Source organism: Heterocephalus glaber, unplaced genomic scaffold, assembly GCF_053883595.1.
Source record: "Heterocephalus glaber isolate CG9 unplaced genomic scaffold, H.glaber_assembly_v1.0 deba00001532, whole genome shotgun sequence".
NCBI classification, from domain to species: domain Eukaryota; kingdom Metazoa; phylum Chordata; class Mammalia; order Rodentia; family Bathyergidae; genus Heterocephalus; species Heterocephalus glaber.
In genome coordinates, this window is record NW_028258330.1 from 29,684,475 (window position 1) to 29,709,100 (window position 24,626).

Genomic DNA, 24,626 nt, shown 5'->3' on the forward strand with positions numbered 1-24,626 from the left:
ATCCCCAGCCCCCGGACTTGCTTCTTAAAGTAAGCTAATTGAGAAATTTAACTCTTTGCAGCCCCACTGCTTACAGCATGTTTTGGGCATAATCAATATTGAGGGCCCTGGCATCTCCCCCTTCTGTCTTTAGAGGCTGCATCAGCTGCATCAAAGTGAACTGAAGTTGGAGTGCTTCCAGATGTTAGTTGATTCTTATTCCTTTATAGCAGGAGAAAGGATGATTGCCATTATTGTGGTCAATATATTCTCTGGGTTAAGTGGTAGAGCCTGGCACCCCACTAGATGACAGGCCTCACTCGCAGTACTCTCCAGATCGATCCATCTTATCACTTGAGTAGGATAATTGCTCTTGTCTGGCACCCATGGAGCCCGCTGGCTCCTCAGTCTTGGTGGTAGATGTGGGCAGAGCCTCTGAGCAGACCTCTGCTGATATGTGTCTGTGGGCCTTGGGCTGCAAGGGGAGTTGCTTAGACTCAGCCTCTGCATGGCTCTCAGTGGGGGTGCCATGTGGTGCTGTTGTCTGGGGACCCATCTCGATCCATGGGTGCATGCTCCAGGATGGCAGCCCCAGCATTTCTCCATCATCCAAAGTTGAGTTCACATACTCCCAATCTATTCATTTCCTCTTTAGAATTACCACAGATGGGAAGTTAATGGATTTGACTATCCCTCAATGCATTTTTCAAGATAAGTCCCATTCAACATATTCTTGGAGATAAGGATTGCTTTTCTTTCAAGGAAGGATCCATAAGGGAGATCAAGTCTCAGCTGATGATCACTGTTATTTCGTAAAGCGTTTCACACTATCATTTTCCAGAGTAGAAAGGATGAAGAATGCTGTACTGGCTGAGGAGCTGCTTCAAGAACTGAGCTGATTGAAAAGCGCTGTCTCATCCATGGCCAAATCCCTTTTCTGGAGTGTCTGACATCCAATGAGTAATGCCTATATATGTTTAATTAATCAAGAGGGTAGAATAAAAATTTAAAAATTCAGCTCCACTTTCACATTGGCTTTTTTTAGGGTCTTTGTAGCCTTATGTGGTGAGTGGTTATCATCATTGAGGAGAGTTTCTGTTCGAACAGAGCTGCCCTGCATTGTAATTTGTTATGAGGCTTAGATAATGTAAAACTCTTAGGATTCCATCACAACTAGATCATGAGATGTTTTTGTGCAAATAAGAAAAAGACACCCGTGCTGGGAGGATGTCCACTGCTAAGTCAGGGATTTGGGCTGGATTTCAGATGTTCCTGGCCTCCTCACCCAGGCATCTTTGTGTAGTGCATATGCTATATAACTGTACGCAGTGGCTGTGGAGTAGTATATAACTGGGATATTTAGATGCTGGTATTATTGTTATTTGTATTATTGTTTTGTTACTTGGCCAAAGATGAGATTTTTGATACTTATGAGAAATTTTCTTACAAGGTTATTGCCTTCTCAGGAACAATCACGAGGGCCTGTTTCATATCTTTGACAGCACTGAATATTTGCCTTGGAAAATAAATCCTTAGGATGTTATTGGTGAAGAATAAATCCTCATTGTTGTTACATGTTTTGCTGAAGTTTGACAATTTCTCCAATGTCTGTTGATTATCTCTTTCTTTGAAAAACTGTTAATGTCTGTATTTCTGTTTTAGTGCTATCATTTAGTTGCTTTTAATGTGCTTTTTTTCTGTACACAGAAGCACTTTATTTTACCCTTGGTTTTTGCTTTAATTCATTACTTTAAAAAATATTTCTGTCATTATGTGTGTGGATCACACTAAATTTTACAAGCAGGTTATCTTTAGAAACCATTTTGATTTTTTTTGATATTAAAAAATTTCTTTTATTGGTACGTGTTTGCAGTAAATAATGATTACATTCCATATGGGGAGTTTGGTACATGTACATAAGACATCTTAATTCTTTTTTCATCTTCCCTCCCTCCATCTCTTGAGCACCTTCCAATCTATCAAAAGATCTATCACCCTGATTTCTATTATCTTTTATTTTGTTCTTTATTTATATTTTGGGTTTTTCATATAAGAGAAACCATGCAATATTTAAGCTTATGTGTTTGATTTATTTCATTTAACATTATGGTCTCAAGGTACATCCATTTTCCTACAGATGACCCAAGTTTATCCTTCTTTATGGCAGAGAAGTACTTCACTGTGTGTAAATACCACACTTTCTTTATCCATTCATCTATTAATGGACATATAGGCTGCTTAAGATTTAGCTATTATAAATTGTGATGCTATAAGCATAGGTATGCATATATCATTGAAATATGATATCTTAACTCTTGAAAAAATACCTAAAAGGGGATTAGAGGGGTTGAATGGATAATGTATTTTTTTATACTTTTGACCATGTGTGTATACATAGATTCATACTATCCCAAAACTTACTTGTCAGGGAAAAATGGTTTTATTCTCAGTTAATTCAAATTCAGATCTTAAAGCCGATTTAGATTTTGTGTAAAGTTCTTGTTAGCTTTTTAAAATTTTTCTTTAAGACAGGATCTCCAGGCTATCCTTGAACTTTCTTTCTTTCTTTTTTTTTTTTTTGGTTCTGGGGATCGAATTCAGGTCCTTGCGCTTGCGAAGCAGGCGGCGGAACCACTGAGCTAAATCCCCGGCCTGTCTTTGAACTTTGAATCCTCTTCCTCAGTTTCCCAAGTGCTGGGATTATGGGCATGTGCCGCTTGACCCAGCTATGTTAACTTTCATTTTAGAAATTCCATACATTTGCAAAATTAGAATATTATGATGATCTCAGTTTTATTTATTATCAGGAGTTATTGATTTGTGGTCATTCTTGGTTCAATTGATAAGGTCCCCCTCCCAGTATAAACACTGGATTATTTTGAAGTAAATTTCAGATATCAAATTATTTCATCTATAAGCGTTATAGCATTATCATTGTTTCCTAATGTCTTCTTTTATAGATTCAAAAAAAGCGGGGAGATCTTCGACTGATTGTGGCTTCAGCTACTCTGGATGCAGAGGTAAAAGCAAAAGCATTTTTATTCCTCCTTTTCCTCTGTGAACATGGAAATTATTGGACATATCTTTGAGAAGTAACCTGTAGCAAGAACTCATCTTTGGCAGAATGGTCTGCCATCCTTCTGGGGCCATCTGCTATCCTAGATTCCACATGATCACAGGATCCTCCTTTTCAACTTGTGGGTGGAAATTAGCCTATAATTAAATAAGTGAGTTCATGATTATGTACTTGTCTTGTTTCTCTACATGCTACTTCTCTCCCCACATAGGCAGTTTCTTTTCATTACCTTTTTTGGCGTGATACTATATTTCTTAAATTTATTTATGATGATAGTATAAATATATTTAGATGTTTTTGTACAAGTGAAGTTTCCCCTGTGCATATAATTATTTCCACGTTAAAATTTATTATAATGTTTACATTATTTTTCTCTCTTGATGACTAATATTTTAGTTCAAACCTTAGTTCAACTCAACAAATATTTTTGACCACTTGTTATTTATATATGCTCAGCATTGTTCTAGCTCCAGGTGATTTGTATGCTTCCATACTCCTGGAGGGAAGCAGGTACACAAATAGATGTTTACTCTTTAATGTGTTTAAGGTGCTAAGGCAGCCAAGGAGAGAGCGCTTAACACCAGCTTACTGGGGGGTCCAGACACTTTCACTAAGCAAGTGACATCCCCGATGGGCTTTTTCTTTTTTTTTTTTCCCACCATTAAGTTTATTGGTACATTTTAGGTATAAAATACATTTACATACATTATTGGGATCTTGTACCGTTACATGAGTATCTTGGTAAAGATTTTTTTTTTTTATACCGGGGATCGAACTCAGAACCTTGCCCTTGCAAAGCAGGTGCCGGAACCACTGAGCTAAATCCCAGCCCCTGCGATGGGCTTTTTCTGAAAGGTGCACAGTACTTTTCCAGATGGGCAGAGGTGGGAAGGGCTTCCTAAGCATGCTCAGAACCACAGTAGTGAGAAACTGAGTTCAGGGTGCTTCAGGTCTTACCTTGCCTGCCAGGCCTCCAAAGGTGATTTGTCCCCCACCCACGGCTCTGACATCATCTCTTTCCTTTCTCTGCAGTGCTCCCTCCATTCCAGCCGTACTGGTCTCCTTGCTGTTCCACAGAAAGAACCAAGCACATTTCTGTTCTGGAGGTGGAGTAGGGCTTCTTTCTAGACCATTTTCCCCACAGATAGCCTCATGGCTCTCCCATCATTTTATTGCAGCCCTGGTCAGACTGTCTCCTTATTGAAAACTGCCAAATTGCTCTCTATCCTCTTCGGCTGAATTTCTCTGTTTGTGCTTAGCACATCCTAACTTCAGATGCGTTATCCAAGTATTTGTTTGTCTCCTGTCACTAAAATGTAAGCTCTGTGAAGTTTGGGACTTTGTCTTACTGATGTTTTTATCCCTACTCTGTGTCTGGCACTGAGTAGGTACCTGGATTGAATGTATTTTAATTAACCAGGAATATGGAGAGGTCAGCAGGAGTTCTGTGATAGAAGGGCTAATAACCAAAGGAGGGTGGATTCCATTGTGCAGCTGGTTGGGAGCCATGGAGGGCAGTGACTTCATCATATTTGAGTTCTAGAAAGATCATTCTGTGTGTTGTGTAGAAGACTCAATAGTAGATGTGGAGACATTAGTCAGGAGGCCACTTCTGTAATACAGATGAGATGTGAAGAAGGTCTGGCCCCTGGCTTCTCCTCCCTTAGTCTTCCTGCAGCTTCAGGAATGCACTGCAAACAACTTGGATAGATTAGAAGCTCAGCGTAATTAAGAGAGATATCTGCATGTGTACCCAGGCTATTTTCTCAAACTTTTTCACAGCCTGTTGTCTTAGGGCTGGCTGTGAGAGCTTTTGGATTAAAGCTCCTGGTCCTCTCTTTAGTGGTTCTCTTCTCCTTATTCCTGGTGTCTGCTGGAACACTGCTCTGAGGACCATCCTTGACTTCATCTCCAATTCCCTCCTCCATGGCCAAGCTGCACAGACTATCTCTGTTTTACCTCTGATCTTCTTCACCTCCTTCTCTCTCCTTAAAAAACTCTACATTATATTTAAAAATTGCTCCAAGCAGGTTTTGTTGCAGTGAAGACTATAATGTCCAAGTCTTTTCTTAGAACCATTGCTAATTAATATTTACTAATTGCTCACAATTGCTTTTTATTCTCTTTTGGTGAGGCATAGAGATTTAAAACATAGCCTCTTTTCATTTTGATGCAGTTGGTGTCCTGCAAGTGCCTTGGTTTTTGTTTGCTTGTTTTTTTAAACAAACATTCTAGGAAGGCAGAGTGTAGGAGGTTTGTTATACCTCAGTAAGTGGTGCTGCAGGGCATGGTGGGACTTCATTAGCACTCAGCTTGGTCTGTGGGGAGCTAAGTCCTTCATTCCATCCTTACCTGAGAATCAGTGTGTGGGTCTATCCTGGGTGAGGGTGTGGGGTGGATAGGTCCATGTGGGTGTGTTATGTGAGTTCATATGTGAGAGTATGAGGGTGAGGAAGAGAATATGATTGGGCTGAAGAAGGCAAGAGTGAGGAGCACTGTGTAGGAAGGGGGAGGTTATGGTTTAAGCAGCAGTTTCATCTGGAGGCCCATGGGTGCACAGAACCCATCCCTGAACCCAGCTGCTGGTCTGGTGATGATAGGCTAACTCCAAACTTCCTAGAGGGAAAGGGCTACTGTTAGGCCGCCTGCTCTGGTTTCACTCAAGGGCTGGGGTGGCTGTGCCTACAGATGAAGATATCAGTGACTGCAGCCGGGACGTGGAGACAAGCAGGGTATGATGGGGGCTGATCAAATAATTGCCTGGATTGGTTTAGCTGCTCTGTTACTGTAAGCTCAGTGAAGTGAGCAGTTACATCCAAGAGCAGATGTAATTACAGAATATTTCTTGACCATTGTTTCTTATGGAATTGTTTTTCTTTTATTTGCTCTTATCCAGATGGCAGAGAACATGGTTGCTGACAATTCCCACAGTCTTTTGTCACAGGTCCAACTACTAGGAGAGAAACTAATTTCTCTCAGAATCCTGTAGCAGGATCCTGGGGTCATATGGGGTTAGGTTGCCAACCTGGGTCAATCTGGGTAGACCAGAGGGTGCTGACTGAGGGTGGGTGTGATGAGTAGACATGGCTGCTGGGAGCCCCTTTGTTTGGGTCAGGAAGGAGCAGCTACCAGGGCAGGAAACCATGGTGAGGTGGAAGACAGCCCACATCACTTACACTGCAATTCACAGACTGTCCTCTTCCTTTATGTCTTGTGTTTCTTACTGTGTGTCTATGTTGTGACTCCACCTCCTGTGAGCCCCACTCAGACTCTTCTAGGTGTATGGAACAACTCATTTCACTCTTCCATTTTCTTGATTCTGCCTTAAGATTCATGTATTGTTGATACTATATTGTTTGCTTTTATTTTTATTTTACATTTCCAAATAAAGATGAAGGATAAAGATCTTAAATATAAGAATCTTATGCCTTCACAGTATACACTGCATTGTTTTTCATGGAAGAGTAATTGCCTATCTCTGCACATCAGCAGCATGTATTCTTGAGCAGCTGAAGTGTAGCCACCCACTCCAACATCAGCAAGGCATCGCCTCTCTTCCCATTCTCTGTGCCTGGTTGGTAACATGTAGCTCTGTCCATTGAGCCCTTCCTGAAACCTTTCTGCTCTGCCTGCAGCTTGTGGGGTCCTGCTTTCTCCTCTCCCCTGCCTCCTTGATTTCTTCATTCTTAGCTCCTTTTATAGCTGCCCTTCCTCCTTGAAGCTGCCCACCACTGTGACCTCAAGTCAGCTTTGTGCTTGTGGCAGCCTTGACTGCACTCCCGTGTGCTAGCCTTTGCTGTCCAGCTGCTGACTGGTCAGAGACCACCGAAACTCATAGCTGTTGACTCTCGGGTTCTGTCTCAGCCCCTTTCTCATGATCACAGTCATTCAGGCCCAAGACTTCCACCACCACTTTAGGAAGTTTTCATCCCTGATTAAGTAGCAGTTCTATTGTTCTTCTCACACGAACGTGTGTGCACAGGCTCACTGATTGTCAGGGCCTGCCTGTCCTGGCACCTAGCTGTGCCTCTGGAATGCTTTGCCTGAATCCATGCTCTCACCCTCTCCCCTGAACTGTTAATAGTTCCCTTAATTAGTCCACTTGCCCCCAGTTTCTTATTTCTGCCTCTCTCCAGAACAGCACCTGAGTCTGCTGTCCAGAACTAGATCTGGTAATATCGACCCCATCCTTACCGCCCTCCTAGTCTTGCCCATCACAGCATGGCATTTGAGCCCTGTCAGAGTGATACTTGCAGACCCTTACTGAGACCTGTTGTAGGTGAGACCTGTGCTATGGACTCTCAAACATACTGCAGTTGAACCCTGCAACCACCTTGCAGGTGGATAGCAGTTTGTCCATATGTTATATGCAAGAGCTAACTTGAAGGTGGGCAGCCTGCCTTAGATGGTGACCTCCCTCCTGTCAGGGCTGTCTTTGTCTTAGTCCACATCCTGAGCCAGTAGTAACCTTCTTCATCCTTTAGGGCTCAGTCAAGGAAGAGAGCTGCCTCCCTGAAGCCTTCCCTGCAAGCCAGTAGTTAGTGATTATTCATTCTCTCAGACTGTAAATTGCAGCTTTTTTGTGGTCAGATAGGCATTCTTCCTGAGGTAATTTTGTGAAAAGCTTTTTGCATCTCTGTCTTCTCTGAACTGTTTATTTTTTGTTTTGTTTTTGGGGTTTTTTTTGAGACAGGGTCTCTCTCTGTAGTTTAGGCTGGCCTTGAACTCACTATGTAGCCTAGTGGTAATCTTCCTATCTCAGCCTCCAGAGCGCTGGGATTACAGGCGTGTACCACCATCTGCGGCTGGACTGTTTATTTTGGGGAGGTGGGGTGGGATATCTATTTTCATTTGTGCCTATGCTCTGCGTGTTATAGGGCCTTGGGAACACTGAAGTGACTTGAAGGAAACTGACCCAAAGGGAAAGTGAAGGGTGGTGCTGTGTGATGCCCTTTCTTGGCATAAGACACTCAGATGTCTGTGCTTCCTCTTGCTGGACATAACCTTGGTTGAATGTGTAGCTTGCCAGTGTATTGTTAAATCCAATGGACTCTTTTAGAAGTTCTTTCAAGCCTGTTCACTTTGTGCTTGCTGCCATTCACTAGTGTAGCTTCTGGGCATTAGCATTCCTAGAAGCAAGGCTAGACATATTTTTTAAACAGAACATAGGGAAGTAAAAATAAAGCCTTGCTGTTACATAGTCAGACCTTAGGGAAAGTGAAATAGCTGGGGAGTAGAAGGTCATTCAGAATCAAATAACAGAGTACTCCACCAAACTGGATGTCTTGTGTCCTCTCACAGGCTGGCACCAGTAGCGTCCTATCTAGTGTTAAGTTTCTTGTCAGTGTGGTTACTCAGTCACTCAGCTCTTGTCACTGTCAGCTTCCCGCATATCTTGGGGACACTCTCCAGTAGGGGATGTTTAGTGGTGTCTCCTGCTGTCACCAGCCAGAGCTTTCTGGCCTGACCTAGGCTGCAAGCCTGGTGCTCAAGTGCCATTGAGTAGGATGTGACCATCAGTTTGAGAGAAACTGCCACGAGCAACTTCTCCCAACAGGGTACTGTTGGAGTGTCAGGGAAGAATATGGTGGGTGACCTTCCTCTGCAGAGCATTATGTGAACTTCTGTGGGGCATGTAAGATGGAGGGAGCACCTTCTTTCAAATCTTTTGGGAAATTATAGTAAATGTTTATCAGGAACATACCTATTGTTTGCAGAAGTGAAAGTTTTCTTTATAAATTGATAGTCTCATTTGACCAGATCTGTGCCTTCCACATTAGAGGTATACATCCATCTGATTTAACCTGTATTGAACTTGAATCACACGTTGACCTAATCTTCAGTTGAATAAAATAAGTAATACAATTACACGTTTGGGTTTTTTTTTTTTTTTTTTCTTTTGTCTTGGTACCAGGGATCAAACTCGGATCCTTCCACTTGCAAGGCAGGCACCGGAACCACTGAGCTAAATCCTTGGCCCAATACAATTACACGTTAACTCAGATGCATCACTGAATGTAGTTTTGAAATCTGATCTTTATTATTTTTATCAAACCTTTAGTGGGTCTATCATTGAAATATGTTTCTCCATAATATCAATAAGAAAAATGTAAATTTAAAAAATTTTGTAATGCATAATTGGTATTAAATATATCCAATCCCTATACCTGCCTCTTCTCTGCTAGTTTTATATTTTTCATTGCATGACATACTGTGAACTTTTTTTGTGTGTGAAAGAGAAGTAAATGATTGTTTTTTTTTTCTTTTTCTTTTAGAAATTTCAGGATTTCTTTAATCAAAATGAAACCAGTGACCCAACCAGGGATACATGTGTGATTCTTACAGTGGAGGGGCGAACATTTCCAGTGGATATCTTTTATCTACAAAGGTTTGATGGTGCTTGATTTTTGATGATGGTGATTAGAAACCTAGGGTTGATGTGGAATGACAGAGAAGTGCACCTGCTCGAAGCTCAGGGTGATGAGGAGCACTTTGGTGTCTCCTATCATTGGCAGAATGTTCTGAAACCCTGCTCAACAACGTTGTTGCATTTATTTTAAACTCTTGACACTAGCATGCAAGTTTGCATGAATCTGTGGTCGGTAACTCTGTTGGAAAGAGCAAAGTGGTGAAAGGCTGAAGGGGAGGGGCTTAAAAGTTTGCTGAACTTGGGTTTCCAAGGATGCAAGAAAGCCTGGTTGGTACTTTTCAGAGGAGCCCCTTTGTGGAAGAAAGAGGCTAGTCTAATTCCCGTAGCTAGTCACTGGGTGAACAGAGACCAAGGCCAGGTGCAGTGCCTGGTAAATCCAGAGCTGTGAACCTGACTTCTGAGTTGCCTTAGCTGGGGAGCATGTCTTCTGGCTCTGTTCACCCAACTCATTTGTGTTGCCATGGCCAGGAGGGAAAACGGGCAGGGAAGAGGTGAACCTCAGCACTGGCACCCCAGCCCTAGTTTCCTGGCCTGGCATCTTTGTATGCATAAATAGCACATCTATATATGGGTATGTAATCTTTATTTTATTTTGCAAATATAGCTATAAATCTTAGTAATTATGGATTATTTTTTAATGCTTAATTTTAAAAAAAGAAAAGAATGTTTATTTTCCTTGTGTATGTGCTAATTACCTGCCTGGGCAAGCCTAAACTAACTTTCATGAGGTCTTGCTGCCAGATTGTTAGAGTAATTGACTTCTAACTAATGAGCATATTCTAATGATAAATTTGTCTCATCATCTTTTCAGTCCTGTTCCAGATTATATCAAATCAACTGTGGAAACTGTGGTGAAAATTCACCAGACAGAGGGAGATGGAGACATATTAGCCTTCCTTACTGGCCAGGTAATTCCTCTGGACCTCTGTGATGAACAGACGAGTTACGGCAACAGTTGTTCCTTTGACTTTGGCTAAATATCATCCCAGAGTGGGATGATTAAAGTTCATGAACCTGACCCAAATTAAAATGTTGATCCCAACTTTTATTGTCTCAGAGTGATAAAATGACATGCTTCAGAATTAATAGAGAGTGCTGTTACTTAGACATTTATTTCATATTTGTTGTATTTTGTATGAATTGGATAAAAAAATTGTTGGGTTTGATGTCATTCATCTAACAACTGGATTGTCAGGGAGTCATTAATTCCTCCCTGTTCTGTCTGAAGAGGGTAAACTATATTTTAGATTTATCAGCTGATTCCAAAATAAATTAGATAGTTGAGTCAGTGGGCTATTATTTTGTTTGCTTACATTAAGTAGTACATTAGATGCATTTTGCTGCATGCATATTGCTGTTGCCATAAACCCAGTGTCCCCGTGACATTTTTACAGCTCATTCTGAGGATGGTAAGAGGCCACATTACTGGAAAAACAACCAAATAAGCCCAAGTGCTGCCTCAGGGTTATAATACTGTTCAGAATTAACCTTCTCCAGCTGTAATCTTTTCCACTGCCAAACATTTTCTGTGCTTGGTCTTTTCTGGGGAAAATTTATCGATTTTATTGGCCACAACTTGTCCATGTGCATAAAACGGCTTTGTTTGCTACAGTACATAGAAAACTGAGTAAATTGGTCACTGTAAAAAAAATTTATTGATAGTGCTGTTACCTGCAGATAGTTTAGTTTCAGTAATTAATGTTATAGTTAGAAATTTTCATTCCTTTGGCACAGTTGTTCAGTAGCATCTGATTAAATATTATCCTAGAGTGGGATATCTGATTAAAGTTCATGAATCTGACCCAAATTAAAAACCTGATCCCAACTTTTCTTGTCTCAGTGTGAGAAAATGACATGCTTCAGATTGATCTTTGTTTCTTGGGTTCCTGGTTCAATGTTTAGGAAGAAGTAGAAACTGTTGTGTCTATGCTGATCGAGCAGGCCCGAGCGCTAGCTCGCACTGGGATGAAGAAACACCTCCGGGTGCTCCCTATGTATGCAGGACTGCCTTCGTTTGAGCAAATGAAAGTGTTTGAGAGGGTATCACGCAGTGTGAGGAAGGTAAGACTATCTTGATAACCAAGGGCGTCTCCAGTCATTTATAATCATATTGGTGCCCTTTTGCCATGCACTGAAAAATTTTTTTTTAATTGAAGCTAAGCTTTCTAAATAGGAAATATTTTTCAGAATTTCAGGCCCATGTTTCTGTGTAGTAGATCGTAAAAGCATACCGTAAATAATATGTTGTGAAGATTTCTAAACCTGCCCCAAAGAAGGTGACTTCTCTTTTGCTTCTGTTTCCCATGACATGATACTACCTTGGCTTAAGGGACTGCCTTGGTGGTTTGTGGTCAGTCAGGAACAATAGATAAGCTACTACCAGTGGTTTCTGAATCATTTGTTATGAGTATCAGTTTTGCCCAAAGTAGAGCCGAGTTTAAATCAATTAATTCAAGGTGTGGCTTAAAAATATTTAGCCTTGAAATTGGGGTGGGGAAGGGTGTGGTGGGAAGAAGCATGGTTAGAAGGAGCCATCTGTCAGCTAGCCTGACTCCTGCTCCTTGTCCTCCTAGGGCTTTTCTGTCCTTTTCATTCAGTTAGATTAGGAATGCACAGAGGGTGGCAGAGAATAAAGTAGATGAGAGTTGGACTGAGGAGCCATTCCCAATTTTGGGCCATTTGGAAGAGGGTACCCATGGGCTTGGCCATTGGGATGAAGCAACCTGTGTCTGTATACTCAAACATGAATTGCAGCCAGCCCCTTAGGAGACCTGGATTTCACCCCCGAGTTGCTGTGTGCTCCAGGATAAATTACTTAACCTCAAGTCTTGATTTTTGTAGTTGTAAAACATAAATAGTAATAAATAGTAATAGTAATAGATGGTTTTATAACATAAAACCTTAACTCTCTACTATACAAACATGTTTGGGAGATTTTATGAAATAATTTTATAAAATTTAAAGGACCTGAAAAAAAGTTCTGATATTTATTTATTTATATTTTATATATCCTGTCACTTAAAACCCTCCAGTAGCAGCAGCACCCAGTGTATTTGGAGTAAAATACAAATACTTCCCCAGAGACTGCACATGAGCTGGGCCCCATGCCAGTCCTTAAGCTCGTCTTGTACTTACTTTGTATGATGGCTGCACAGGTGATTTCTTCTTTCTTTGAGCAGTAGCTTCTGCTTAGATCTCTGTAGTTTGACTGCTTGCTGTTACTAAGGTCTCAGCTCAGAGTCCTCTTTCAGAGAGGCTTTTCCTGGTTATCCAATCTAAAGGAGTGCCATTGTTATGTAAATACTGTATATCACATATTACCAGGTTGTATTTTTTTTCCTGGTATTTGTCTCATTTTGAAGTTATCCATTCATTTTCTTTACCATGTTTCCTCTCCGAACACTAACAGTAGAACATAAACTCCAGGAGAGTAGGGCTTCATTTATCTTGTTCATCCTACAAGAACCAAATGCAGACCCTCAGAAAATGTGAAGGAATACATAAATTACCCATACAAGATGAAGGTTTACTTTGGTTGTACAAAAAAAAAACTAACATTGTTGAATACCCTGTACCTGTACTATATTAGGTTTTAATCACTTTGTGTATATATCTTACTTAATTTCCTCAGCAACCTTGGGGAAGATGGTAAATATTCTTATGTAGATGAGGAAAACTGATGGCCAAGAGGTTAAGGAACTTGTTCAAGGTCACAGGATTCTGGAGAATCCCAGCCCAGGCTACCCAACTCTGAAACTTGTACTCTTCATAATACCCTGTTTTAGTTCCTTTCTTGTAGCTGGGACACAATATTCAACATCTGCAACTTAAAGGGGTAGAGGTTTGTTTTGGCTCACAGTTTCAGAAGTTTCAGTCCATGGCTCAAACACAGAAACAGCATGGTAGAAGGGCCTGCTGTAGAGGAAAGCTGCTTACATCATGGTGGCCAGGAACCAGAGAGAGAAAGGAGGACCCAGGGAGGGAGATATACTGTTCCAAGTTATACCCCTAGCAACTTGCCTTTTCCAACCACCACAGGTGATGCATGTGTCCCAGGCATCAGCCAACCAACAAGCAGGACGTGGTAGGCATAGCCCATCTCCTAATAGCACATCAGCTATGAAGGCATCAGTTGATTAATCCACTGATGAGTGTAGCACTCTTTGATCATCTTCCAGAACCCCACCTTGGGACACATGAGGCTTGTGCAGACCATTCTAGAGCTAAACCATAACATGCTAAACTGCCTTGCAGATTCACAGTATTTGAAATATTACATCTTTAGAATTTTTAACTATTTAAAGTGAAAGAATAAAATGATTTTTCTTATTTCTGTGGGTAACATAGGTGATAGTGGCCACCAACGTGGCAGAAACCTCCATTACAATCAGTGGCATTGTGTATGTGATTGACTGTGGCTTCGTGAAGCTGCGCGCCTACAATCCCAGGACAGCTATTGAGTGCTTGGTGGTGGTACCTGTGTCCCAGGCATCAGCCAACCAGCGAGCAGGACGTGGTGGGCGCAACCGCTCGGGAAAGTGCTATCGCCTTTACACAGGTTAGTATGGCTTTCTTTAAGGGTTTTTGACTTTCTCATAGTTAGCCTAGGCATTGGATAATATAGCACATACTTATCCCTTGGGGAGGAACTTAACAGAAAATCCACCCCTCCCTCCAGACCCCTGTGTGATCTCACTCCGCTGTCTTCCTCACTGTACGCACAGCTGGTTTTGCTTATACTCACCACTGGCTAAAGCTGCCCCTGATTTCCCTTGACTGCTGTCCCTGTTCTAACCTAATTTCTGGACCTAGGTTCTTCTGTGGCCAGGTGGCCCTGATGCGTGGGCTTTGTGTCTCAGATTCTTTCTTACCTTTCCCTTAGCTTAATAGGTTGTTTTCTTATTCCGAGATCCCCAAATCCTGTAGGACCTCACACTGGGTTCTGGTCGCTCTCTTCTGAGCTAGAATGAGGATCTGTCCTGAGACTCACTCACAGCAAACAAATAGTTGGCAAACTCCTACTCTGTGCCAAGCACTGTGCTAGGCTCTGAAGGAGCAGAATTAAATCCTGACAAAGACAGTCCAGCCCTTGAGAAGCTTGTTTCCCAGGGTAGAAATAGCCTTAACCAGAGATGACATACCCAAAGCTGTCCCCCCGGCTCTCTCTCTATTTTTTTTTTTTTTTTTTTTTTGTGGGGACAAGTACTGAGATTTTTGCTGAGTATTATAGACTTAAGTTCCATGTGATATTAATTCCCTCCTTTATCCAGTATTTATCTGCAGTTTCTCATCAAGTCTGGTGGTTTCAGCTCTGCTGTTTATCTCTTCCTTTTCCTTTTAGTTGCCATCATTTTTGTTCAGTTCTTGCCATAATTGTTTTTTTTACATGGCACCAGAGTGTTGAGCATGCGAGGCAAGCGTTGAACCACTGAGCTACATTCCCCAGCCCTCATTCTTTCTCTTAGTGAGTGTTTACAGAGTACCTGCTGCATGCTGAGCATGGTGCCAGCACTTGGGGCTCTAGGGCTAGGTAAGCCATAGTCTGTGGCCATGTGGTTGATGGTCTAGTGGTGGAGGCAGACCCACAAACATGCCAGCGTGTTACCTTGTGATAGGGTCCCTGTAGAAGAAAGGGAGCCTTGGAAACAGAGCAGGGCTCATGTCCCGCTGCTGGAGAGCTGGGAAGCATTTCACAAGTGAGGTGGTATTCAAGTGTGATCCAGGATTTGAATCCAGATCTCTTTTCAAAGTCCTTTTTCTTTCTTTCTTTTCTTTTTTAAAGATAGTTTTGCTATGTAGTTTAGGCTGGCCTTGAACTTGTGATGATCTTCTCCTTCAGCCTCTTGAGTGTTGGGATTATGGGCATGTGCCACCGTGCCCAGCTTAGAGTGTGATCTTGGAAGCCCAGTAGTTGTGCTGGTGAAGGGGCAGTGTTGGAGATTAGATTTCATCCCACCAGGCAGAGGTTCACTAGCATTTACTATACTCAACAACGTGCAACCACTCCTCTTTTCTAGTTTGAAAACATTTCCATTTCCATGCAAAATCTTTCCTTATTAAGGAATTTCTTCCCATAATTTCTTACCTCCAGTCTCTGACAATCTATGTTCTGCCTCTCTGCCTCTATGGATCTTTTTGTTCAGTATACACTATGTGATCTTTTGTGTCTAAGTTTATTTATTGCAATTTTTTCTTTCTTTTTTTTGTGCAATACTGAAGATTGAACCCAGGGGCTTTGCTTTATTTTGGCTGTTGTCATTAGTATTGCTGTGAACATGCATGTACATGGACCAGCATACCTGTTTCTGATTCTTCTGGGTATTGCAGGATCATATGGTAGTTCTGTGTTTAACTTATTAAGGAACTTTGCTTAATTTTAAGAGGGAAATGGCCACTATCATTTCAGTGTCAGGGAAATCATATACTATGAATGTGGACTTGAGGTAAGCAGGTGGATTTGGATAAAAGCCATCAAGTCTTGTAGCATGAATGGTTTGAGTGGAAGTAGGGTTGGGGAAGGACCGTGGAATGATAGTAGATACATTAGTGTCTAACCGTCAGGCTGGAAAGTGAGCTTTCAGGAAGGGCTTCCACACCTCTGAGCAGGCTGCTATCTACTCAGACCCTGTATGACTTTGGAGAACCTTCCATTTATATCTGTCCTTCCCAGCTGAACCATGGTGCCTTTTTTTTGTGGTGGTACTAGGGAATAAACCCAGCCCTTTTTATTTTTTAAATTTAAAATTTTTAAATTTTGAGACAGGATCTTGCTAAGTTGCAATGATCTTGCTAATTTTCCCAGGTCAGCCTTGAATTTGTGATCCTCCTATCTTAGCCTCCCAGGGTGTTGAAATTACAGGCATGTGAATTGTGTTCTTGTTGAATGTATTCTCTGCTTCCCTACATCCCCCGCCCCCCCCCAACTCATCCCTTTGATTCCTTTCCTTAGGCTTTTTCCTCAGCCCAACAGACCTTCCTTACCTCTCAAGTCCTCTCAAAAGGCAACTCTTTCTGCTGCTTGAGAGTTTCTTCCATCAACCGTGCTTTCCTCCTTTCCCTGAGCCTCCAGTTCTCTTTGGGAGGACCACTCAGTGGGACCTAGTCTGTTCCTCCTTACAGGGCAGTTTCTGGTCTTGGTCAAGCCCCTTCCTATTACTGAAGCTCTTCAAACAGTTTGGGTGTTTCTTCTGCAGCTCCTGGCCTAGGCATGAGGCTCTTGAGGCCTCTGAAAAGTCAGTGCTTTGAACTCCTCCGAAGCACCTGCTTTCTGTGTCTTCTCAGCAGGTTGCTCTCTCATCTGATGACCTTACTTATCTCTTAGCCAGTGGTGGGTGTGCTTGTGAAGTGTGGTTCTTCTACCAAAAAGTCCTATCCAGGGTTGCTCTTGAAATTGAAGAGTATCCTTTAAGTGAAATAAATAGGACACACATGTGTAAATACTGAATAGTTTCTCTGGTGTGAGAAACTGATAGTGTAAAGAAGGACTAAAAGGTAGAATAGATAATATGAAATAGGAAGAAAAGGGGCAAAGGAGAAGGGGAAGTGGGAGGGGTAGGGGAAAGGAAAGAAGGGAATGGAATGAATATGAGAAAATGAAAAACTAGAAACAAAGTCTTTGTAAATAGGGAGGGATGGAGGGGTTGAAGGGAGGGCAGGGGAAGGGGGAAAAATAAGAACCAAGAGAGTATGTAAAGGTGCATATTTCCAATGATGAATGTCATTATATTGTACACCTAAAATGTACCAATAAAAGGATATACAAAAAATAAAAATAAAAAAATTTTTTAAAAGTAATTGAAAAGTATCCATTCAGAACTTTGTGCTGTTGCTCATCATCTAGAACCTTCCAGTTAGATCAGTGCTTTTTCTGATTTATATTACACAGTCCACATATTGTCTGTCTGTTTTCTCAAAATGCTTTTGAATTTCTTCAGTGATAGTACTATTTCTTCATGACACCTTTTTTTTTGTTTTATTGTACTAAAGCTTTATGATCTCAGTAGAGGTCTGGCCAACCTGGTGTTGAAAGAGGGTGTTTATCTGTTAAAATGTTGACTGATGTGGGAGGATTTGGTGGGTGGAGCATTCTTTAATCTATAAGCTTTCTGATATATTCAAAATGATTTATCTTTCTTCCCCCCCCCCCCCCCCCCCGTTTTTATCTAGGTTTTGTAAAAAGACCTCTCAAAGTCTCTGTCTCTCCTCAACCCTTTTCCTGACTCTCCCGTTTTGGAATCTGCTTTTTCCTGTTTGAGGTCACCTTTTGTTCTGATGGGACATATAAGCATTCATTAATCTAGTTGAGTCAGCATCAGAGTCCGGGTGTGACATTGTGCTTGGCTCATTGATTTAAAAAATGAAGTTTGGACACTTTTTGGTTTTTATAAGATTTGGTCATTTGTTATTTTCTCTTTGCAGTTTTTGATGATTTATTTTAAAATTGTTTTTGGCTTATATGGGCAGTTTGTGCCTCCTTGACATACTCTGTCCCAAGCAAAGGTAATGGTAACTGGGTACCAACAGTGATTCAGCAAATACTTGTTGGCTTTGATTTAACATTTTGCTGACAAAAACTACTTGAAAAACTGCATTTTGAAGTAAAAGGACAAACTTTTATAAAGGTGTATAGTTCAAATAAATTTACCAGAAGTATTTTTTAAATTGAATAGACTTTCTTAAATATAAAAACAACTTTATATCAAACTGTCATTTGCATTGGTCCCTGAAATCTAGAGCCTTTTGTTCAGAGTAGAGAAGGAAGACTGTCACTTTGGCATGTGATTGCATTTGATTGTCATATTTGATCCCAAACAGTTGTGATTTCCTATCCTCAGAGGAAGCATTTGACAAGTTGCCTCAGTCCACCGTTCCTGAGATGCAGCGCAGCAATTTGGCCCCTGTCATTCTGCAGCTGAAAGCACTAGGGATTGACAATGTCCTCAGGTTCCACTTCATGTCGGTAAGTTCTGCCTTCATTTGGGGAGCTTTCAGGGGTGTGTCAGTGTCAGGATGTTGTGGTAGGGCATGCCATCTTTTGTTTTTGCCCATTCAGCTAAAATATAAGGTGCCAATATGGTACAGGTTGCGTGCAGCAAAGGGGAGAAAGAAGAGAGCCACAGGGCTGGGGATTTAGCTCAGTGGTTTCGCCACTTGCTGCGCAAGCGCAAGGACCCGCATTTGATCCCCAGAACCAAAAAAAAAGAGACAGCCACAGTTGTTTGTATGTAATTCCTCTTTTTGACTGCTGGGGCATAGAGACAAGTAAGTGGGGAATGACAGAGCATTGTGCACAGTGCTCTGAGAGACAAAGTCATGTCTAAGGTGAAACCTGAGACCCAAGTAGGATTTTACAATGTCAGGGAAGGTGGAGAGTCCTGGACAGCAGGTCTGTGAATGGGCCAGCCTGCAAGAGCACCTGGTTGGGGGAGCTGAGAGGTTTGGTAGAACTGTGGGGAAAATCCTGTGACTGATTGTGTGTCTGATGATTGCCTAGGGCAGGGTGCTAGGAGTGGAATTACTGGGCTGAAGGACCATAGTCCTGGTGTAGGCTCTTGCTACCTGGCTAGATTGTTTTTCATTGCCAGTTCCCGAGTGCCCAGAGGCCTGGCTCCCAGTGCTCCCATCGTCTTCTTTTAGTTTTGTCAATTGAGACAGACAGGGAAAGAATAGTATCTTTATCTTTACCTTTTGGAAAATTTCTCATAAGGTAGATTTTTTTTTCTCTTTCTTTTTTTGATACCAGAAATCAAACTCAGGGCCTTGTGCTTGCCAGGCAGGCATGGCACCACTGAGCTACATCCTCAGCCTTCATTAGGTAGATTCTTAGTTTATTGGCCACTATATATTTCATCTGAATTTTTAAATCATTTATCTGTTGGAATTAGTGTTTATTAGTGATTTTCAGAAGTCCATTAAAGACGTCAACCTTTGTAACATTTCTTGCAAATATTCTGTTATTTGTATTTTACTTGGATTTTTGTTTCTTTTTAATATGCAGACATTCTAAATATATCCATAGAAAAGTATTTCTGTCTTTGTCTTTATGGTTTCTGTGGTTATTCTTGTGCTTTTGAAGCACTTCTCATATCTAGGTCAGTTTATACATATTCACTCATTTTATTTTGGAATTTTTATGATTTGAGGACTCACATTAACTCTTTTTTGTGTCCTAAGTGATATGACAAGTCTTGATGTTTGGATAGTGAAGTTCTTAATGTCATTATGCTCTGGAAAACTAGGTGAATGAAAGAATAGAATTATAAATACCAACCTCTCACAGAAAATAATTGTGTGCTTACAGTAAGTATAAAGAAAATCTTGTATTGCTATAGAAGATAAGGTACTATGCAAGAAGATGAACACCCTATGCAAATATAAAACCCATGAAAAATCCACATCTAAGAATAAAAGAAAACATGACAGAAATGACCTATCAGTATCCCTAAAAGTACAAATAATTTTCATATATACATCCTGTATAATAACTGAAATATCTACTAAAGAAAAAACTAAAGGGAAGGAAGCAACATAAATTGTAAATTGATATTAGGATACATTATGCTTCTCCAGGAGAGAGAGAAGTACAAATTGACATGGCTGTAAAGTCTGAGAGACACACACACACTCACACACAGAATGAATATATCTTTCAGTGTAAACACTAATTAAATGTTCAAATATTAAGAAAAATGATGAGATCCAGAGCTGATGGAGTTTGGGAAAGTAAATGCCTTGTGTATTGCTGGTGCATTTATACTCTGTTTTAGTCCTTGTGGAGGGCAATATTTATAAGAAATAAAAGTGGCTGCTATTTTTTCCTTGCGGAAATTTTTCCTGAAAAAATAATTTGAGTCGGACGAGATGGCATACACCTATAGTTGCAGTTATGTAGGAGGCTGACATAAGAGGATGGGAAATTCAAGGTCAGACAGGACAACTTACCAAGACCCAATCTCAAAATATAAAAAAGAGTTGGAGATATAGCTCAGTGGGCAAGCCCTGGGTTCCTTCCCTAGTGCTGGGGGGTGGGGTGGGAGGTAGATTATGTAGCTCAATGGTAGAATGCTTGCTTAGCATGGGTTCAGTCCTTGATAGAACACACACACGTGCACGCATGCACACATGCACACACACAAATCAAAGGAAGAGAAAAGCTTACACAGATGATAATGCTTACAGCGTATTTTATATTAAATTTAAAAATATAAACAAAGCCATAAAACTTTTGGACAATGAAAAACGAACAAATATGTACAAATTTGTCTTTATATATTCCTCTCTGGTTATTTCAGTTGAAATTATAGGATACATATAATTTTGTATTTTGGAATGTTATTTACAATAGTGAAAAACTGGAAGAAGAAATAGTGAAAACAGGAAAATATACAACGAGGAGAAACTAAAACTATACACAGACAGAAATGTTAAATATACTAAAACAGTGCAGTTGTGTGTGATCCCAAATCAGATAAGGTCCTAGAGGGATACTGGTGCATCTGTGTTTAGGTGAAAACACTATAAATATGATTTTTGTGCAGGATTAGGGGAAGTCAATTTTTTTTGATTGATGATAATGGCAAGAAATAGAGTCAAGACTGAAAAGTGTCAAAGAAGATGTTAGCTTTTTTCTGTAGTTGTTTGAAACTTACATCAGAGCTTTGCTATTTCTCTTATCACATGTAACTTCAGTATAAAAAATCCCCAGAGGGTTTGAGCTCCTCCAATTAGGTACTGTGCATTTCACCTCTTTAAAGGTGAAGAAAGATATCATAGACTGTGTGGAAGGGTTAGTGGGCCAGTTACATGCTTTGCTCAGCAGTGATTTGTTGAATACCCTATGTGTAGTGAATCACTACCCCTTATAAATGTATGCACCTGAGCATGAAGTCATTACATCTTTTTAAAGTTTGACTCTGTTCTTTGGCAAACAAAATGGATGAGATAGAGTGGAAAAAATGAGGTCCGCTTAGCATCTGACTTTAAAACCAATTGCCTATAGAGCTGAGTGTAGTGGCATGTGCCTGTTATCCCAGCACTTGGGAGGCTGAGGCAGGAGGATCACCTACAGCTCTAGGGCAGCCTGGGCTACATAGTAAGTTCAAGGCCAGCCTGGCTACTTAGCAAGACCCTGTCTCAGAAACAAACAAAGCCAGGTGTGGTGGTGCATGCCTGTAATCCCAGCACTTGGGAGGCTGAGGCAAGAGGATTGCCACAAGTTCAAGGCCAGCCTGAACTACATAGTGGCACCCTGTCTAAAAAAAAAAATGCCTGTATAACTTTGTTCAAAGTTTTTTACTTATTGTTACTCACTTTCTGCATTTGTAGAATTGAACCAAAACAATATGATTCTTAAAGTATATTTGTTATAATTGTCTTAGATGTTTTGTATGTTCTTTGGCCTATTAGTCTGGTTTTCAATCTGTGTATATGATAATTAACTTTATAAGGTCTTATAAATAAATGGTGCTAGAAAAATAAAAGGAAGATAGAGGGAGGGCGGGAAAGAAGGGAATTGAAATGTGTTATATGCATGTACCAGTCCTCTACATATAATCATTATGTACTGTAAACATGTACAAATAGAAGTTAAAAAAAAAAGAGTCCACCAAAAAAATGTACATACCAGGAAAAGAAAAATTTGTGTAAATATTTTAATACTAAATTTATTGAGAGAATAAGACAATACAAGTTACCTTTGGCCTCTCCAATTATAAGAGGCACTGAAAGTGATAGCCAGTAACTTCCAGACATTTATTAGCATGGTGAACTGCTGAACTGTGTATATATTTTTGGCAGACTTTGTATATATTTGTTATATAAATGCATTTAGAAGAAAAGCTATGCAGTTTGCAAAAATTTTGTAGTTTTATCACCTGTTTTTTATAGTTTTATTTTATTTTATTTTTTTTTGGTACTGGGGATTGAACTCGGGTCTTTGCGCTCGCGTAGCAGGAGGCGAAACCACTGAGCTAAATCCCCAGCCCTGTTTTTTATAGTTTTATTACCTGCCTTATTATTATTATGTCTGAGGAGAGCTTGGGTACAATGAAGTGGTTGTTTAAGGTAGAAACCATCACCTCTGATGGAGAAGAGGATGAGGGAGCTCATAGGGGAAGTGTTTAATAAAGCTGATCCTTGAAGGTCAAGTAGTTGTAAGGATGCTGAGAAGGTGACAAAGACATTTCAAGGAGGCAGTAACAGCAGGAGCAGAAGCACAAAGGCTAGGAAGAGTGGGGCATGCTAGGAAAGTGGATTTGAACAGAAAGTGATCATGTTTTTATTTTTCTTGCCCAAAGAAATTAATTTAGGAGACCTTTTATTTGTTTTACAGCCCCCTCCAGCACAGTCGATGGTTCAAGCTTTGGAGTTACTCTATGCCTTGGGAGGTATGCTTGTTTCTCTTACTATTTGTTCTCCTATGTGATAGTAGTTGAATTTATTTTAAGGTTATTAGTATCTTCAATATGATTATTCCTCCCCATGTGTGTAATACTTTTACGGACACTGTCAAAATAAGAAGTTGGGACCATAATTAGACCAATAGTACAGGAAGGCCAATTATGACAATTATGAAGCATGCCTGTACACCAGAAACCATGAATAACTATTACCAGGGCCAAATGCTATGAAACATCTAGAGGTCAGCAGTTCTCTGCCAGATTTTAGGTGTTAGCTACCCTTTTCCTCTGTCCCTCACTACATCCTTGATTCTGTGACTTAGTGTTTCTGTCCCCAGTTCCCTTTCATTTCTTTCCTGGAGTTCCATGTGGGGAATTGGGTAGATCACCAGCTTGGCATATTGTTTGAGCAAGGAAATGTCATGTTATAGAGCAATCACTGTTCACTTGTTTGTTGCATGAAAATGCAGTATGTATGTAAAGAGAGAGAAGATTGTGCCCAGAACTCACCTCTTCAGGAAGTACTGTCTCTGTGCGTGGTGTCCCAAGTGGGTATCAAGTCCTGTTTGGTATCAAGCTTCAGTGGAGTTTTGGCCTGAGATTTGTTTTGAGTGTTTCTCATTTAAACAGCTTTGTTGAGGTGTAAGTTAGCACACATTTTGCTCATTTACAGTGTGTGATTCATTGTCTTTGGGCATATGCACAGGGTTTTACAATCTTCATAATCTAGTTTTAGAACATTTTTATCACTCAGAAAAAAAGAAATCCTATGCCCACCAGCATTCACTCTCCATTTCCAGAATCACTAATCTGCTTTTAACCCTATAGATTTGCCTGTTCTGGACATTTCATGTTAGTGGAATCATACATGAGTTCTTTTGTGTTTGGCTTCTTTCATTTAGCCTGTTTCCAAGCTTTGTCCACATTGTAGCTTATATTAGGACCTTATTCCTTTTTTTTTACTGAATAATATTCCATTGTATGGATATACCGCATTATTTTTATCTGTTAAGTAGTTGATTGACATGTGGGTTTCTACATTCCGTAGAATAAATAATGCTGCTATTAACATCATAGAAATTTTTGGTGGACATTCCCCCCCACCTCCCAGCAATGTATGAGAATTCCAATATTTCCAATTTGTGGCTAATGCTTGTTATGGTTTGACTTTTGTGTCATGGCCATCTTAGTGGATATAAAATGGTATCTAGTGGCTGAGGTTTGCATTTCCCTAATGACTTATGATATTAAGCACCATTTCATATGCTTATTTGCCATCTGTATATAGTGTCTCTCTTCCCTCAGTTTCTCTGGGGGATTGGTTCCAGCACCAGCATCCTCTTGGGATATCAGATCTATGGATACTCAAGCCTCAAATAAATGTATAGGTTATATTTGCATATAACCTATACACATCCTCCTCTATACTTTAAATCATCTCTATAGATTTCTTATTATGCCTAATGTAATACAAATAATATGTGAATAGTTATTCTCCTGTTACTTAGGTAATAATGATAAAAACAATCTGCATGTGATTTGTACACAGTTTTTTGTTTGTTTTTTTGGTACCGGGGATTGAACTCAGGTCTTTGTGCTTTCGAGGCAGGCAGTGGAACCACTGAGCTAAATCCCCAGCCCCGTACACAGTTTTTTTTCATGAATATTTTCAGACTGTAGTTTATTGAATCCAAGGTTGGAACCCAGAGGTCTGAAAGCCTGACTTTGGAGAAGTATCAATTCA

General features: G+C 40.4%; 1 protein-coding gene across 4 annotated transcripts in view; it reads left to right on the top strand.

Annotated features, from left to right (window-relative positions):
- The window catches only part of Dhx35 (DEAH-box helicase 35), an 85,324-nt gene that overhangs the window by 36,423 nt on the left and 24,275 nt on the right, over positions 1–24,626 (top strand). For all 4 annotated transcript variants that reach the window (XM_087188987.1, XM_087188989.1, XM_087188988.1 and 1 more), the window contains exons 8-14: positions 2,940–2,999; positions 9,331–9,443; positions 10,297–10,393; positions 11,388–11,546; positions 13,833–14,043; positions 18,320–18,444; positions 22,816–22,870. In XM_087188987.1, the coding sequence (XP_087045113.1) occupies positions 2,940–2,999; positions 9,331–9,443; positions 10,297–10,393; positions 11,388–11,546; positions 13,833–14,043; positions 18,320–18,444; positions 22,816–22,870 (820 nt within the window). The remainder of the gene's footprint in view (positions 1–2,939; positions 3,000–9,330; positions 9,444–10,296; positions 10,394–11,387; positions 11,547–13,832; positions 14,044–18,319; positions 18,445–22,815; positions 22,871–24,626) is intronic.